This window comes from Heterodontus francisci, chromosome 11 (assembly GCF_036365525.1).
Source record: "Heterodontus francisci isolate sHetFra1 chromosome 11, sHetFra1.hap1, whole genome shotgun sequence".
In the NCBI taxonomy this organism is placed as follows: Eukaryota; Metazoa; Chordata; class Chondrichthyes; order Heterodontiformes; family Heterodontidae; genus Heterodontus; species Heterodontus francisci.
In genome coordinates this window covers 31,496,425-31,513,380 of record NC_090381.1, presented here as the reverse complement: position 1 = coordinate 31,513,380, position 16,956 = coordinate 31,496,425, and the positions used below count along the sequence as shown (strand labels likewise).

Here is a 16,956-nt window from a genome sequence, read left to right as displayed (position 1 = left end):
TGCAAGGGAGGAAACTGCAGATGCACTGGCCATAATCTTCCAATCCTCCCTATATACATGGGTAGTACCAGAGGACTGGAGAATTGTGAATGTTATATCCTTGTTCAAAAAGGATACCAACTACAGGCTAGTCAGTGTAACCTCGGTGGTGGGAAAGCTTTCAGAAATGGTAATCTGGGACAAAATTAGCATGAGGAGAGGAGTTAAAAGGGCAGGTATTACACCTCCTGCGATTGCATGGGAACGTGCCATGGGAAGAAGACGAGGCGTTGGGGGCGATGGAGGAGCGGACCAGGGTGTTGCAGAGGGAATGGTACCCTTGGAATGCTAACAGGAGAGGGGAGGGAAAGATGTATTTGGTGGTGGCATCATGCTGGAGGTGGCGGAAATGGCGTAGGATGATCCATTGGATGTGTAGGCTGGTGGGGTGGAAATGAGGACAAGGGGAACCCTGTTGAGGTTATGGGAGAGAGGGGACTGGGTGAAATGGGTGGAGACACAGTTGAGGGCCCTGTCAACCACATTGTGAGGGAATCCTCGGTTGAGGAAAAAGGAAGACATGTCAGAAGCGCTGTTGTGGAAGGTTGCATCATCAGAATCGATGCATCAGAGGCGAAGAAACTGGGAGAATGGAATGGAATCCTTACAGGGGGCAGGGTATGACGAAGTGTAGTCAAGGTAACTCTGAGAGTCAGGGGGCTTATAATAAATATTAGTGGACAGCCTATCCCAGAGATGAAGCCAGAGAAGTTGAGGAAGGGAAGGGATGTGTTGGAGATGGACCATATGAAGGTGAGAGAAGGGTGGAAATTAAAAGAAAAGTTGATGAAGTTTTCCAGTTCGATACCAATACAGTCATCAATGTACCAGAAAGAGTTGGGGAAAGGGGTCTGAGTAGGTCTGGAACAAGGAATGTTTGACATACCCCACAAAAAGACAGGCAAAACTAGGACCCATGCAGAGACCCATCGCAACATCTTTTATTTGGAGGAAGTGAGTGGGTTTGAAGGAGTTGTTATTCAATGTGAGAACAAGTTCAGCCAGGTGGAGCAAGGTGGTGGTGAATGGGGACTGGTTGGGCTACTGTTCAAGGAAGAAGTGGAGAGCCCTCAGACTATCCTGGTAGAGGGTGGAGGTGTAGAGAGATTGGACGTCCATAGTGAAGAGGAGGTGGTTGGGGCCAGGAAACTGTAAACTGTCAAAATGACGTAGGGTGTCAGAAGAGTCACGAATATAGGTGGGAAGAGACTGGACAAGGGGAGAAATAATAGAGTCAAGTTAGGAAGAAATAAGTTCAGTGGGGCAGGAACAGGCTGAAATGATGGGTCTACCAGTGCAGCCCTGGGAAGGAGGTAGAAGCAGGCTGTTCGGGGTTGCGGGACTATGAGGTGGGAAGCTGTAGAGGGATGATCTATAGAAGAGATGTGGTTAGTGACAGTTCTGAGACAGTGGTTTGATATTTGGATGTGGTGTCATGGTACAGGGTAAGGTAGGAAGAAGTGTCTGAGAGTTGGTGCTCAGTCTTTGATCACAATGTTGGGGTTAGACCTGAGAGAACAGAGGGAGACAGGTTAAAGTGAATGAGAGGAGCAGAGCAATTAAGACGGCTGACGTCTCACCAACAGTTCTTAATGAAAAGATCAAGAGCGGGTAAGAGGCCAGAGGGAGGGGTCCAGGAGGAGAAAGAATACTGGAGGCAGGTGAATGGGTCCTCTGATTGTGGGGAGGACTCCTGGCCAAAGAAGTGAGCCTGAGGTGAAGGCGACAGAAGAAGAACTCAACATCATACCGAGCGTGAAATCCATTGAGGTGGGGCGCAAGAGGATAAAACTGAGTCCGTTGCTAAGTACAGATCGTTCAGCATCAGAGGGTAATGTGAATACACGGCAAGGGCTGAGATTAGGAGAAGGGATGGGGTCAGACGGAAGTGAAGGGCAAGAAAAATCTGGAGAGGCGTTTGTACCTATGAGTTGCTGGATCTTGCGTTCCTTAACACCCAAAAAGAGGAGAAAAAGTTTTTTGTTAATACATCGGATAAGATGAAAGATGAAATGAAACTGCGGAGCAGGACAACTTTGAGATAAGGCGAGTCAGTGCTGTTGGTTTTCATATTTTTGCTTTCAGACAGAGCTGGTTATTATTCTGCCATTAGCACGGTCTCTGGACAAATGCTTTGTCTTTTACTACAACTGTTTAGCACTCAATTTGCATTTTATTCCATGACATCGCTATCATTTAATTTCACCTGCCCTCCATCCTATCATACACCCTCCCTTTTGTTCTTCTTTCCCCCTTCACTTGCTCAAAGACTATTACATTTCTAACCTTTGCTAGTTCTGATGAAAGGTCACAGACCTGAAACGTTAAGTTTCTCTCTCCACAGTTACTGCCAGACATGCTGAGTATTTCTGGCACTTTCTGTTCTCATTTGTTAAAGGCAAATCATGTTTAATTAACTTGATTGAGTTTTTTTGCTAAGGTAACAGAGAGGGTTGATGAGGGTAACGTAGTTGATGTCATGTATGTGGACTTCCAAAAGGCATTTGATAAAGTGCCACATAATAGGCTTGTCAGCGAAGTTGAAGCCCATGGATAAAAGGGACATTACTGCTGTGGGAAGACCTGAAGAGCAGACGACCTTAAGAAGACCTAGGTGAAGGTTGCCAGAGGAAGTGTTGTAGCTCTGATTGTGGGGAGGACTCCTGGCCAAAGAAGTGAGCCTGAGGTGAAGGCGACAGAAGAAGAACTCAACATCATACCGAGCGTGAAATTCATTGAGGTGGGGCGCAAGGGGATAAAACTGAGTCCGTTGCTAAGTACAGATCGTTCAGCATCAGAGGGTAATGTGAATACACGGCAAGGGGTGAGATTAGGAGAAGGGACGGGGTCAGACGGAAGTGAAGGGCAAGAGAAATCTGGGTTGTGGGTGTAGCTTGACGGAGTGAGATGTGTTTGGATGTGTCTCGTGCAGTAACTGCTTGCATATATATGTTCTAGTTATAATAAAAACACAGTTTCTTTGGATATTACTTGCAGTCCTGTGAGCCTTATAATAGTTCACATATCAAAGGAACAAGTAACATTACAATTGCAGCACATTACATCGTTGGTTAAGTCACAGGAAACAGAATAGTGGCGAACGGTTGTTTTTCAGAGTGGAAGAGGGCATACAGTAGTGTTCCCAGTGCTGGGACCACTGCTTTTCTTGATATATTAAAACCTACATTAGGTAGAGGGCACAATTTCAAAATTTGCCAGATTTTCAAAACTCAGAAGTATTGCGAACTGTGAGGAGGATAGTGATGGACTTCAAGAGGACTTAGGCTGGTGAAATGGGCAGACGAAATTTAGTGCAGAGAAGTGTGAAGTGATCCATTTTGGTAGGAAGGATGGAGAGGCAATCTCAACTAAAGGTTGCAATTCTAAAATGGGTGCAAGAACAAAGAAATCTGGGGGGTATATATGCACAAATCATCGAAGGTAGGTGGGCAGGTTGAGAAAGTGGTTAAAAAGGCATTTGAGCTTTATAAATAGATGCAGAGTACAAAAGCAGGGAAATTATGATGAACCTTTATAAAACATAGGCTTGGCCTCAACTGAACAATAGGAAGGATATGAAGGCTTTAGAGAGGGTGCTGAGAAGATTTACAAGAATGGTTCCAGGGATGAGAGATTTCAGTTACGTGGATTGCAAAAGCTAGGGTTGTTCTCCATAGAGAACAAGAAACCTGGAAAGAAACCGTTCCCAGTAGCGAAGGATATTGATATGAAGTGAATGCAAAATAACCAATAGCGACATGAGGAATAACCTTTTTACGCGAGTTATTAGGATGTGGATTACACTGGCTGAGTGTGGTGGAGGTAGATCCAATTGGGGCTTTCAAAAGGGAATTGGATAAGCACCTGAAAACAATTTCAGGCCCACAGGGAAAGTGTAAGGAGTGGGACTAGCTGAGTTGCTCTTGCAGAGATCCAGCAGACACAACAGGCCGAATGGCCTCCTTCTGTGCTAATGTCCAGTGAGCTTACCCCTTGAAATAACTCTGGCACCATGATTGTTGCAAGACGAAAACGTAATGGTCGCCACAGAGATATTTTGCTGTCACCTGCACTATTTTGTTCTCTTGATTGAAGACCGGTTGAACATTGATCGAATGAAAGCCTTCCCTTATGTATGCCACAGTGTAATCAATGAGGCCTTGCATGTCAGGGCAGCTAGACTTCTGGAAAATATGCTCTTCCCATTCAAACTTTTGCTGTTTCCCCTCAAAAACAAGGCTTCTGTAACCTGCTTGATGCACTGGTAGACTAAAGTCTGATTGATGTGAGTAATATCACTAGTGGTGCCTTGAAAAGATCTGATATAAAAATACAATGCTGCTATCATTGACAAAAGAGACAGATCCTGTGTTACATCTTGTTTGGAGGTCAGAAGGCAGTACACAGCACAATTAGCTGTCTCCTTAGTGAAGCTAACACCAGAGACTAGTCTCCTCAGGTGAGGTGAAGTAGGTGTGCTTGGGTCACAGGATATAGCACTTTGAGCGAGGGCAGGCTGTAAATGCCAGAAGTGCAAGTACACTGACCTTATTCACTCTGATCTCCTCATCCTTCCCCAAATCCAGAACAGTCATTAGTATACTCAGAGATGCCCCTGCAAAATAGTGTGGTTGGCATGTGTCTGTGCCAATGAAGTCCCTAGCTTGCAAAAATCCAACCATAAAATATTTACAAGGTTGGTACCTGTTATACCTAACAGGGAAGATTGAACAGGCTAGAACTCTTTTTCTAGAAACAGAAGACTGAAGGGTGATCTGGCAGAGGTCTTTAAGATTATGAAAGGGTTTGATAAGGTAGGCGATGAAGATGTTTCTGTTTCTAGGGAGACCAAAACTAGGGGCTATAACTAGAAGAGTCACTAATAACTCCAAAAGGGAATTTGGGAGAGACTTCTTTATCCAGAGTGGCATGAATGTGGAACTTTCTTTCACAAGGGGGAGTTGAGGCAAACAGCACATTTGCATTTAAGGGAATGCTAGATAAACACATGGAGAATAGAAGGATACGCAGATAGGGGGTACATGAAGAGGGGTGAGAAGAGGCTCGAGTGGAGCATTAGTACCAGTATGGGCCAGTGGACTGAATGGCCTGTTTCTGTACTATACATTCTATGTAACAAAGTCCCAAAGAATCCTATACAAGTAATAATGATCAGAAAGTCTACCCACCAAAAGTTCCAAACATATCTGGTTTAAAAACAGTGCGATGCAGGTTGAGGTTCGGCCATTTTCCCGCCTTGTTGAGTGAGGCCTCCCTATGTTTAAATGGATGCACAGCAAAAATAAGTGCCCAAGCTTCTGAAGAGGAATACACCATGGGACTGATTTGGGAATCATTAACATAATTTTGTCAGCACGAATGATGCCAATGCACACCTGGAACAGAGCTTCAAAAACAGGCATGCGCTTCTGCAGAATTTGAGTTCGGCATCAAGAGTGCTTAAGACTGCCTTCAAGAATCTCTGACTTCATGACTCAGTGAAATGAGTAATCAACCGATTTTTTGCACTTACAAATAAAACAGTGGTGGATGGTTGGAAAATTCTGAGAATGGTATATGCTCAGATTGTATCATGTAGTTGCTAATTCCCTGGTTATACTTGATGTCTTTTAATACCTTCATCAAAGTACTTATGTCAGCCTATTTCAAAATCCTTGGCTTCAATTGGACCTTTAAATAGTAGTCTGGACCTTTTAACCACATCTATGAATTCTGAGCATCTGCAGTTTATCAAATTTCTCAGTGCACAAACTGTGCATTAGCATGACTTGAAGGGTAGAACTATGTGTCACTTCATCTTCTGGGGCTTTGACAGTTTGTCTTTTTCCCAAAAAGAATTTGAAAGAAATAGGAGATTGAATTCTCCAAGTTTAATTTCAGCAAGTCTGCCATTGCTAATAAATACTATGATCCATTATGAACTTCCCAGACAGAAAACACTGTTAATCAACACCCATGATTATGGTTTCTTTGTTCAGGTTATTAAAAAAGTGATTTGTCAAGAAAGGATTTTTTAGTCACACTTCTGTTTATTGATGTTGAAAATTCAGTTAGAAAAATCTCATGAAACATTTTCAGGATCAAAATATGTTTTATATACAAAAAAAACTTAGAAACCCAAATATTGCCACATGCCAGCAACCGCGATTACTCCAAAACTCCCTGTCCAATCCTGCTGGACCCCATGACTCCCAGATATTGCTCAAATCCTTCCTCAGTGCTCCAAAACTTATAGTTCACAACTCCAGTACTGATGTCAGAATTACGAGGGAATCCAGATGATCCCAGATCTTCCCTCTTCAATATTCCCAGATCTAAGGGGGCCCCCACCCAATGTTTTCAAAAGGGTCCCCTTAAAATATCATTAGATCCCAAACCCTCAATTCTGACTTTTACAGGGTAAAATTCTGTGTATAGAATATAATTTTCTATATAATTCCATTAAATTGAAAGAACATTTATAATACCAATTTTTGAGGCTGTTGCTTGTTGGATTATTCTAATAGTCATTTGAATATTATATGTGTTGTCAAAAGGTGCCGTATCATATCTATTGATAACATACATGCAGGTGACACTCAAACTTCAAGTATCTCTGGGTTTCAACTAAAACACCCTCACTTTGCTGGAACTCCACATACTTATTTTTACCATCACTCCTTTATTAAGGCACAGCCACTATCATCTAAATATTATCACTCTCTGCATATCTATAAGTCTGTTAGAGGGTACAGTGATATTTGACAACTTTGGTCAGCAACTAGTATACTTTTAGAGCCCTTTATGTCCACAGCAGAAACCCAGTTCACTTTTTCTCCATGGTCAATACTGAGCTTTGGCATAATAGGAGTACTTTTATTTTCTTTGCAGGTTTTTGCACCATAGTCACTTCTTTTCTTAGCAGTGGAGCCAACTGATTTTTTCCTAGCTGATTTTAAAGGGCCTTTGCAATCAGTCATGATTTGCTCACTGATATCCCACAGCATGACTTTTGCATCATTCCCTCCAGAAATCAGCCAATAAGGATGGGAAAGAGAGTTCAGAAAATGAACCTGAGAAACTCCCAGACTGTGACCACGGAATCCATGTTCCAACTGACAGCTTGTTCCTGTCACCCTGAATAAGCGTATCTTTCCATCTTCAGCCCCGCAGGCAAATATGTTGCCACAGCTGGCAACTGTTATGAAGTGGGCCAATGGCGGATTGAAAAGCTGGCACCCAGTTTGCTGCTGCATTTCTTCCACCTCTTCGTGTGGCAGGTCCTGAAGGTTTACAGTCCAAACAGGGCGCGTTTTCTGCAAGTTCCACAGCATCACCTTCCCAGAGGAATCAGAAATCAAATCATTTTAGAAGTAAGTGGTTGACAATTAGATTAACTATTCTTACAACTGATCAGCCAAGAGTAAACTAACAAAGTACATTATGGAAAAGGACTTCGATCACTTAGGATCTTTGGGATGATATTTACACATTGCTATTTCCAAACAGGAATAGAATCTTAAGAAATAGGTTTTCTTTTGCTCTAGTTGGCTAATGTACAACAATACTAGGAATCTTTCCTGACTGGATTATCTACTCAGTAGCCATCAAGTCTCTTAGACCAGAGGTTACAGGCTGGCTCCCTAGTCAGTATGATTATTGATCATGATTTTCTGTCAACATTTACCATTGTAGTAAATAAGGAACCATTTCTAGTGGAAGAAGGGTTGATAGCCAGAGCACACAGATTTAAGGTAATTGGCAAAAAAAAAGAGGCAATATGAGGATTTTTTGTTTTCTTTCAGCAGTGAGTTATGATGTGGAATGCACTGCCTGAAAGGGCGGTGGAAACAAATTCAATGACTAATTTCCAAAGGGAAATTGATAAATAGTTGAAATAGAAGAATGAGGGACTAACTGAATACCTCTTTCAAGGAACCAGCACAGGCAAAATGGACCGAATGGTCTCCTTTTGTGTTGTATGATTCTACAATTAATTGTAGACTATCACTGCATGATGTAAGTTGTGTGTGTGGATCTTTACATTAGTTGCGTAAGCAAGTTGCCCAAACTGAATACCTTTCATCCTTTCTCCAAAACTACTGTATTTAGAATAACCTTTACATATAAAACTGATTACTTTCAAGTTTTCAATTTATTTAAGCTTTCATTCTTGGAGTTAAAACTGTTTCTCCAATGAACAGCAAAAGAGTTAATATCAAAACAAAAGCAGAACATTTTAAATTACTTATTTTTCCCCTTTCGTCAATAATGGGAAATCTGATCACTTCCATGTACCACTCTCCACATCCTCCTTCTCACTCCCAACTCTACTTCCTCCTGTGTCTGCCCCAGAAAAAAATACTTTCCCAATTCATTTACAGTTGCACTTTCAAAATCCCAGTGGTCTAGTCTTTGGCTCTCCATTCACCATGATGTTTCTGTAGCTACTGCTCAACCACACCTTCAATGCCTTGTCCCTATAAAAACCATTACACTCTCCCTTACTCTGACCATTCCCCTGCTACAGCCCTCATCTCCACAGAAGTGCCTTCACATTGAGGATACTGTCCATTGTGTTGTGTGGCACTATCACCATGCTAAATGGGATAGATTTCAAACAGATCTAGCAATGCTAAACTGGGCATCCATGAGGCGCTGTGGGCCATCAGCAGCAGCAGAATTGTATTCAACCACAATCTGTAACCTCATGGCCCGTCATATCCCCCACTCTACCATTATCAAGCAAGGAGACCAACCCTGGTTCAATGAAGAGTGCAGGAGGGCGTGCCAGGAGCAGCACCAGGCATACCACAAAACGAGGTGTCAACCTGGTGAAGCTACAACCCAGGACTACTTGCATGCCAAATTGCGTAAGCAGCATGCAATAGACAGAGCTAAGCGATCCCATAACCAACGGTTCAGATCTAAGCTCTGCAGTCCTGCCACATCCAGCCGTGAATGGTGGTGGACAATTAAACAACTAACTGGAGGAGGAGCTCCACAAATATCCCCATCCTCAATGATGGGGGGGCCCAGCACATCAGTGTGAAAGATAAGGCTGAAGCATATGCAACAATCTTCAGCCAGAAGTGCCGAGTTGATGATCCATCTCGGCCTCCTCCTGAAGTCCCCAGCATCACAAATGCCAGACTTCAGCAAAATTCGATTCACTCCGCGTGATATCAAGAAATGACTGAAGGCACTGGATACTGCAAAAGCTATGGGCCCTGACAATATTCCGGCAATAGTACTGAAGACCTGTGCTCCAGAACTTGCTGCGCCCCTAGCCAAGCTGTTCCAGTACAGCTACAACACTGGCATCTACCCTGCAATGTGGAAAATTGCCCAGGTATGTCCTGTACACAAAAAGCAGGACAAATCCAACCCAGCCAATTACTGCCCAATCAACCTACTCTCTATTATCAGTAAAGTGATGGAATGTGCAATCAACAGTGCCATCAAGTGGCACTTGCTTCGCAATAACCTGCTCAGTGACGCTCAGTTTGGGTTCAGCCAGGGCCACTCAGCTCCTGACCTCATTACAGCCTTGGTTCAAACATGGACAAAAGGGCTGAACTCAAGAGATGAGGTGAGAGTGACTGCCCTTGACATCAAGGCTGCATTTGACTGAGTATGGCATCAAGGAGCCCTAGCTAAACTGAGCTCAATGGGAATCGGGGGGAAACCCTCCGCTGGCTGGAGTCATACCTAGCGCAAAAGGAAGATGGTTGTGGTTGTTGGAGGTCAATCATCTGAGCTCCAGGACATCACTGCAGGAGTTCCTCAGGGTACTGTCCTAGGCCCAACCAACTTCAGCTGCTTCATCAATGACCTTCCTTCAATCATAAGGTCAGAAGTGGGGATGTTCGCTGATGATTGCACAATGTTCAGCACCATTCGTGACTCCTCAGATACTGAAGCAGTCCGTGTAGAAATGCAGCAAGACCTGGACGACATCCAGGCTTGGACTGATAAGTGGCAAGTAACATTCGCGCCACACAAGTGCCAGGCAACGACCATCTCCAACAAGAGAGAATCTGACCATCTCCCCTTGACATTCAAGGGCATTACCATCGCTGAATCCCCCACTATCAACATCCTAGGGTCTACCATTGACCAGAAACTGAACTGGAGTAGCCATATAAATACTGTGGCTACAAGAGCAGGTCAGAGGCTAGGAATCCTGAGGCGAGTAACTCACCTCCTGACTCCCCAAAGCCTGTCCACCATCTACAAGGCACAAGTCAGGAGTGTGATGGAATACTCTCCACTTGCTTGGATGGGTGCAGCTCCAATAACACTCAAGAAGCTCGACACCATCCAGGGCAAAGCAGCCCGCTTGATTGGCACCCCATCTACAAACATTCACTCGCTCCACCACCGACGCACAGTGGCAGCAATGTGTACCATCTCCAAGATGCACTGCAGCAATGCACCAAGGCTCCTCAGACAGCACCTTCCAAACCCACGACCTCTACCAACTAGAAGGACAAGGGCAGCAAATACATGGGAACACCACCACCTGCAAGTTCCCCTCCAAGTCACACACCATCCTGACTTGGACATCCTGAATTGGAACTATATCGCCTTCACTGTCACTGGGTCAAAATCCTGGAACTCCCTTCCTAACAGCACTGTAAGTATACCTACCCCAAATGGACTGCAGCAGTTCAAGAAGGCAGCTCACCACCCTTCTCAAGGGCAATTAGGGATGGGCAATAAATGCTGGCCTGGCCAGCGTCGCCCACATCCCATGAATGAATAAAACAAAAAAATCTTCAAGTCCAAGGGACACAGACTTGAATGGATATGGCAGACAACTGGTTTAGTCATTCACTGCCAGATCTGGCTGGACCACTAGGTCCTGCTCTGGTCTGCCAAAACTGCTCACTATTCCAGTATTATCATGGAATGCAAAGGTAACTCCCAGTTCCATTTTTCCACTGCAAACAGTCTTCTTAAACCCCTCACCCGTCTCCTCCACCCTCACCTCCGATAATCAGTGCAAGGGATGGATCTCTTTGTCACTAAGATTCAGACCACCAGATCAGCTTCCTCTGCCGCTTCCCTCCCTTGCCCTAGCCCACCGGGCCAAACTTCCTCTAAGGTTTACCTCTGCCCTAGCCCTGAGCTCACATCTTTCTCCAGTTTCTCTCTTGTCTCCCCTCATGCCCTTTCTGAGCTCGTCTTGTCCATGAGACCCACTTCCTGCTCTCTCAACCTTCTAAACTGCTAACCATCCAAGTTTCCTTCCTGGTACCCATGTTAGCTGATATTGTTAACTGTTCTCTCTCCTCTGGTGTTGTCCTCTTCCCTTTCAAAACTGCCATTATTGCCCTGGACCCACTCATCTTTGCAAAATACTGCCCCATCTCCAACCTCCCTTTCCTGTCCAAAGTCTTTCAACATCTTATTGCCTCCAAAATCCATTCCCAACTTTCTCACAACTCCATGTTTAAATCCTTCTTCCCAGGTTTTCACCGCTACCACAGCACCAAAACGACTCTCATCAAAATCCCAAATGACATTTTATGTAACAGTTACAAAGGTAAACTATCCCTGCTTGTCCTTCTCAACCTGTTTTCAATGTTTGACACGTGATCACACCATCCTCCTCCAACGCCTCTCCACTGTCGTCCAGCTAGGTGGGACTGCTCTTGCCTGGTTCCAATCTTATCCAACTGTAACCTAAGTATCACCTGCAATGACTTCTCTTCCCACACCCGCATTGCTGCCACTGGTGTCACCCATGCATCTATCCTTGGCCCCCTCCTATTTCTCACCTACATGTTGCCCCTCAGTGACATCATCTGAAAGCACGTCAGTTTCCACACTTATGCTGATTACACTCAGCTTTATTTTACCACCATCTCACACCCCATCCACTGTCTCTGGGTTGTCAGATTGCTTGTCTGACATCCAGTACTGGATGAACAGAAATCTCCTCCAAGTAAATACTGGAAGACCAATGCCATTGTCTTCAGTCCCCATGACAAACTCTGTCCCCAGCCTCCATCCCTCTCCCTGGCAATTGTCTGAGGCTAAACCAAACTGTTTGCAACCTTGATGCCACATTTGACCACAAAATGAGATCCTGACCACACATCTGTGCCATCACTAAGACTGCTTATTTCCACCTCTAACATCAGTCGACTCCAACCCTGCCTCAGCTCATCAGCTGCTGAAATTTTCATCCATGTCTTTGTTACCTCTAGACCTGACTATTCAATGCACTCGAGGCCAGTCTCCTAGGTTTCAACCTCCATAAACCTAATGTCATCCAAAACTCTGCTACCAATGTCCTAACTCGCGCCAACTCCTGTTCTTCTACACTGGCTCCTGTTAAACAATGCCTCAATTTTAAAATTTTCATCTTTCTTGTCAAATCCCTCCATGGCCTTGCCCCATCCTATCTCTAAGCCACTCCAGCCAACAACCCTCTGAAATATGCCCTCGTGAACACCCTGATTTTAATCGCTCCACCACTGGTGGACCATGCCCTCAGCTGCCTGGGCCTTAAGCTCTGGAATTCCCTCCCTAAACCTCTCTACCTCACTTTCCTCCTTTAAGACACTCCTTAAAACCTAACTCTTTGACCAAGCTTTTGGTCATCTGCGCTAATCTCTCATTATGTGGCTTGGTGCCATGTTTTATTTTGTAATGCTCTTGTGAAGTGCCTTGGGATGTTTTATTACATATCAACGCTACATAAATAAAAGTTGTTTGACATACAGGGCATTAATACGAGGAATTAAATTGACACTAAGTCCCAATAGCAAAGCTGAACTAGTATGAGCCTAAAGATTCAAATTACTATCTTATAACTTGCTGATGTAACCATTATTTACAAGGCATACAATGTTGCAGATTGAGCACATCATACAGCAGTGACATAATTTTAAAAAATGTCACTTGTGGCATAGATCTTGAAAAAAACTTTATAAATTTAAAAAAGTATATAGGAAAATATTTTCACAAGTAATGGAAGCTCAGACTTTTTTTTATTCTTTCATGGGATGTGGGCGTTGCTGGCAAGGCCAGCATTTGTTGCCTATCCCTAAAAGCTCTTCACAACTGAGTGGTTTGATAGGTCATTTCAGAGCGCAGTTTAGAGACAACATTGCTGTGGGTGTGGAGTCACAGTCACATGTAGGCCAGACCTGGTAAGGATGGCAGATTTCCCTCCCTAAAGGGCATTAGAAAGTTTTATTAAACTATCCTGTACACTAGTTATACACAGCCTATGTGAAAGATATGTTGCCAACCTACTAATCTGTTGATCCCTGCTGCTAGTTTAAACTTGGGCAAGCTAAATCTAAGTTCATTCACTCTAATACATCAGTGTGCATATTTACACAGGTGCAGGAGGATGTCAAGACAGGGTCTATTTATAATAAAAACAAGAAATGCTGGAACCACTCAGCAGGTCTGGCAGCATCTGTGAAAAGAGAAGCAGAGTTAACGTTTCAGGTCAGTGACCCTTCATCGGAGTTCACTGACCCAAAACGTTAACTCTGCTTCTCTTTTCACAGATGCTGCCAGACCTGCTGAGTGGTTCCAGCATTTCTTGTTTTTATTTCAGATTTCCAGCATCCGCAGTATTTTGCTTTTATTTCAGGGTCTATTTATGTTGTTTCAAAAAAAGTGAGATGAACTTTAAGAAACCATTAATGATAATGAAAATTACTTCCAATGCAATACCTTTAAACTCTGGTAAGAGAGGTATTAAAGCAGGAATTCTCAACTTATGCCCACCAAACACAGGCAAATCAGTCCTACTTCAGCTTATATTTCTTAATTGTCCATTTATTCTGTTTGTGGAAATTTACAAAAGGCTATTTTTTAGCACTATTGCCTTACTGATGATAAATGCATCAAAACACCAAGATGTCCCTGACAACTGGGAAGGCAGCCTCCTTTCTGTTATGTACCTATTGTCTCCCCAGTCTCGACTGGACGGCTAACAGAAAGAAACCCACTTTTTACTCCTGGGAGCTACAAAAAAAATTGTGTGACAAATAGCTATTAAAGGTGCACAGTTTGCCTCACTTTGGCAATGAAAAGAAAAATTGCATTTATATAGCACCTTGCACAACCTCAGGGTGTCCCAAAGTACTTTACAGCCAATGAAATATTTTTGAAGAGTAATCAGTGTTTGTAATGTAAAAAATACAGCAAGGTCCTACAAGCAGCAATGAGATAACGACCAGATAATCTGTTTTTTTTTTAGCAATGTTGGTTGAGGGACAAATATTGGCCTAGACACTGGGGCAAACATCCCCGCTTTTCTTCGAATTGTGCCATGGATTGTTTACATCCAACCGAGAGTACAGTTAGATCTTGGCTTAACGTCTCATCTGAGAGACAAGATGTCTGACAGTGTAGCACTCCCTCAGTATTATAGTGAAGCGGCAGCCGAGATCATACACCCATGATCTTCGGACTCAGGCAAGCGTGTCACCATTTAGCCAAGGCTGACACCTAATGTTTTTTTTTGAAGAGGTACATTGACTGGGTCAGTCAGAAATAATGGCACCCCTCCTTGGAAAATAAAAGTCTAAATGGGATAGAGGAACAAAAGAATCTTGGAATACTGGTACATAAATTAAAAACAGCAGCACAGGTTAACAAAGCATTGGGGTTCATTTCTAGGGGAATATGATTCAAAATCAGATGTGTTAATTTTATATGGAATCTTGGTTAGATCCCAAGTAGTACCATCAACAGATAAGTTTGGAACCTTCATGGTGTACACATGCTTGGATAAAAAAATAAATATTGGCCTCCTCTTGACAATTTCTTGAAGCTGGGTCAGAGCAGAGCTGCAGGCCTTATCCAATGCATAGCATCTGAGCCAAGAACTGACAAAGGGACTGATGCATGGAGACACTAAGAGAATGAGAAGAGGCTCGCTTTCTGTCTGCCCAACAAAATTTCTGGCCAATTACTTCTTAACTATCAATTCATAATTAAAGCCCAAAGGACCAATTTGCATGTGCAATTGAGTGTTTGTATCTCACAAATAGCTTCAGATTCACTTCTTCCCCTCTATACTCTAATCAATAAATGATCTCAGCACAATATTGGTTGTGAAAATCTTTAGATTACATAAGGCACCCATCATTTCACATAAAAAAAAATATTTTCTTCCAAGATTTTGTCTTCAGAACAAGCTGTTGCACTGTTTGTTGTTGAACAGTTAGTACTAGGTGTTTCCAAACTGAAACATCTGTCTGGTTATCAGCTGGAATCATAAAATGGTGTCTCTGGACTGAGATCCATTCTTTTCGACCTTTGCTGTGCCAAAGAAAATTGCTTAACTGAGCCGAGGAAATAATTTCTGGTCCAGTATTTTGGTATCTTGCTTGAAAAATCACGTTAAATGTCCCTCCTGTTCCCTTTCAAACTCCAGTTAAGCAAAATGCTTAAGATATCATACATACCTGCATATCTAATCCACAAGAGAGTAAACTCTGCGGTCGTTGAGGTCGGAAGGTCACACAGGAACAAATATTTGAATGTCTCCGTAGAGAGCGGCTGACCTTCTTGCTTGCCAAGTCTATGACTTTTATTGATCCAGAATCATCTGCAGCTGCAAGATAGCTATCTGTTTCATTAATGGACAAGCAGTTTATCTCGTCCTCGTTCACGTGGAAGCGCTCAGTAGGTTCTTTAAGAGACCGAATATCTAGTACGCTGACTGCTTCGCCGTGAGATGCATACAGTATACTAGCACAAGTGTGCGAGAATGACACACAGTTAACATCGTCGGCCTCTCCTAGATTCAGGCGGCCGATGACAACGCCTTGGCTGTTCCAGACTGTCAAGGCCCCCTCCTCCGCCCCGGACGCCACAAGACCCTCAGCGCCAACATCCAGGCACAGCACTGGAGATGAATCCCCTGCAGTCCACTTGGTGGCCATAACGCCTGAAAAAGGTGCAAAATAACATGAGAAGGGCCAACATGTCCCCCTCATACTAACTGCAGCAAGTACTCGGCAAAGGCCAAATCTGCAACTGTTACTTAGCAAAGATGAAGCTCATGTCTCACGCCTGGCCAGGCCCAAGCACCCTGCACATGATCTCTCCTCACCGTGTCCAACCCTCCTCTCTCGGTGACCCCTTCATTACCCATCCTCCCAACTCTCCTCTCCCTTCATTTTCCCCTGTCATTTTATTCTATTTCCTCCACACCCCCGCGAGCGAGCGATATCCCGGTCTTGAGTCCTGCTCTGCGGCCTAGAACAAGCCGGAAATAAAACAGATTCGCACCCAAACTCGGCCCGTGCCGATCCCGCTCTTCACCAACGGTCCGCGCGCGCTTCCCGCGTGAAAGCGGGCCCCCCCCCCCCACAGCGCGCGCACCCACTCCCCGGGCAGTGCGACTGCGCGGCCACGGCACCTGTGGCTCCGGGCAGCCCGCGCAGTCGCAGTCGCAGCCTCCTCCCCCGCACTGGATCAGCAGTGCTGTCAAATGTCGGCCAGGAGTATGTGTAGAGGGCCTGAGCCTCTGAGAACAGGTTATCTTCACTATTTCTTCAGGTGATAACGACACACACACCCGAAAAGGCTGTTGCACAGTCGCTGGTCACAGCAATCCTTTTTCAGGTTGAACAAAGACCAGCACAGCACAGGAACAGGCCATTCGGCCCTCCAAGCCTGCGCCGATCTTGATGCCTGCCTAAACTAACACCTTCTGCACTTCCGGTGCCCATATCCCTCTATTCCCTTCCTATTCATATATTTATCAAGATGTTTCTTAAACGTCGCTATCGTATCTGCTTCCACCATCTCCCCTGGCAGCAAGTTCCAGGCACTCACCACCCTCTGTGTAAAAAACTTGCCTCACACATCCCCTCTAAACTTTGCCCCTCTCACCTTAAACCTATGTCCCCTAGTAACTGACTCTTCCAC

General features: G+C 44.2%; 1 protein-coding gene across 2 annotated transcripts; it reads right to left on the bottom strand.

The window, feature by feature from the left end:
- Positions 1-6,080: 6,080 nt before the first annotated feature.
- Positions 6,081-16,389, bottom strand: wdr53 (WD repeat domain 53). 2 transcript variants are annotated; one of them, XM_068041926.1, is made up of 3 exons: positions 16,315-16,389; positions 15,486-15,970; positions 6,081-7,376 (listed from the first exon to the last, which is right to left on the bottom strand). In XM_068041926.1, the coding sequence occupies exons 2-3, from the start codon at positions 15,963-15,965 to the stop codon at positions 6,771-6,773; spliced, it is 1,086 nt and encodes a 361-aa protein (XP_067898027.1). In that variant the 5' UTR covers positions 15,966-15,970; positions 16,315-16,389; the 3' UTR covers positions 6,081-6,770. The 2 variants fall into 2 exon arrangements, with proteins under 2 accessions (XP_067898027.1, XP_067898026.1); XM_068041925.1 differs by having other exon boundaries at positions 15,486-16,385.
- Positions 16,390-16,956: the final 567 nt, after the last annotated feature.

Coding starts and splice junctions, on each gene's coding strand:
- wdr53 (XM_068041925.1), bottom strand. CDS start 16,019: ATGAGGGGGACATGTTGGCCCTTCTCATGTTATTTTGCACCTTTTTCA. Junction 7,377..15,485: donor CTTGTGGATTAGATATGCAG/GTATGTATGATA, acceptor TCCTCTGGGAAG/GTGATGCTGTGGAACTTGCA.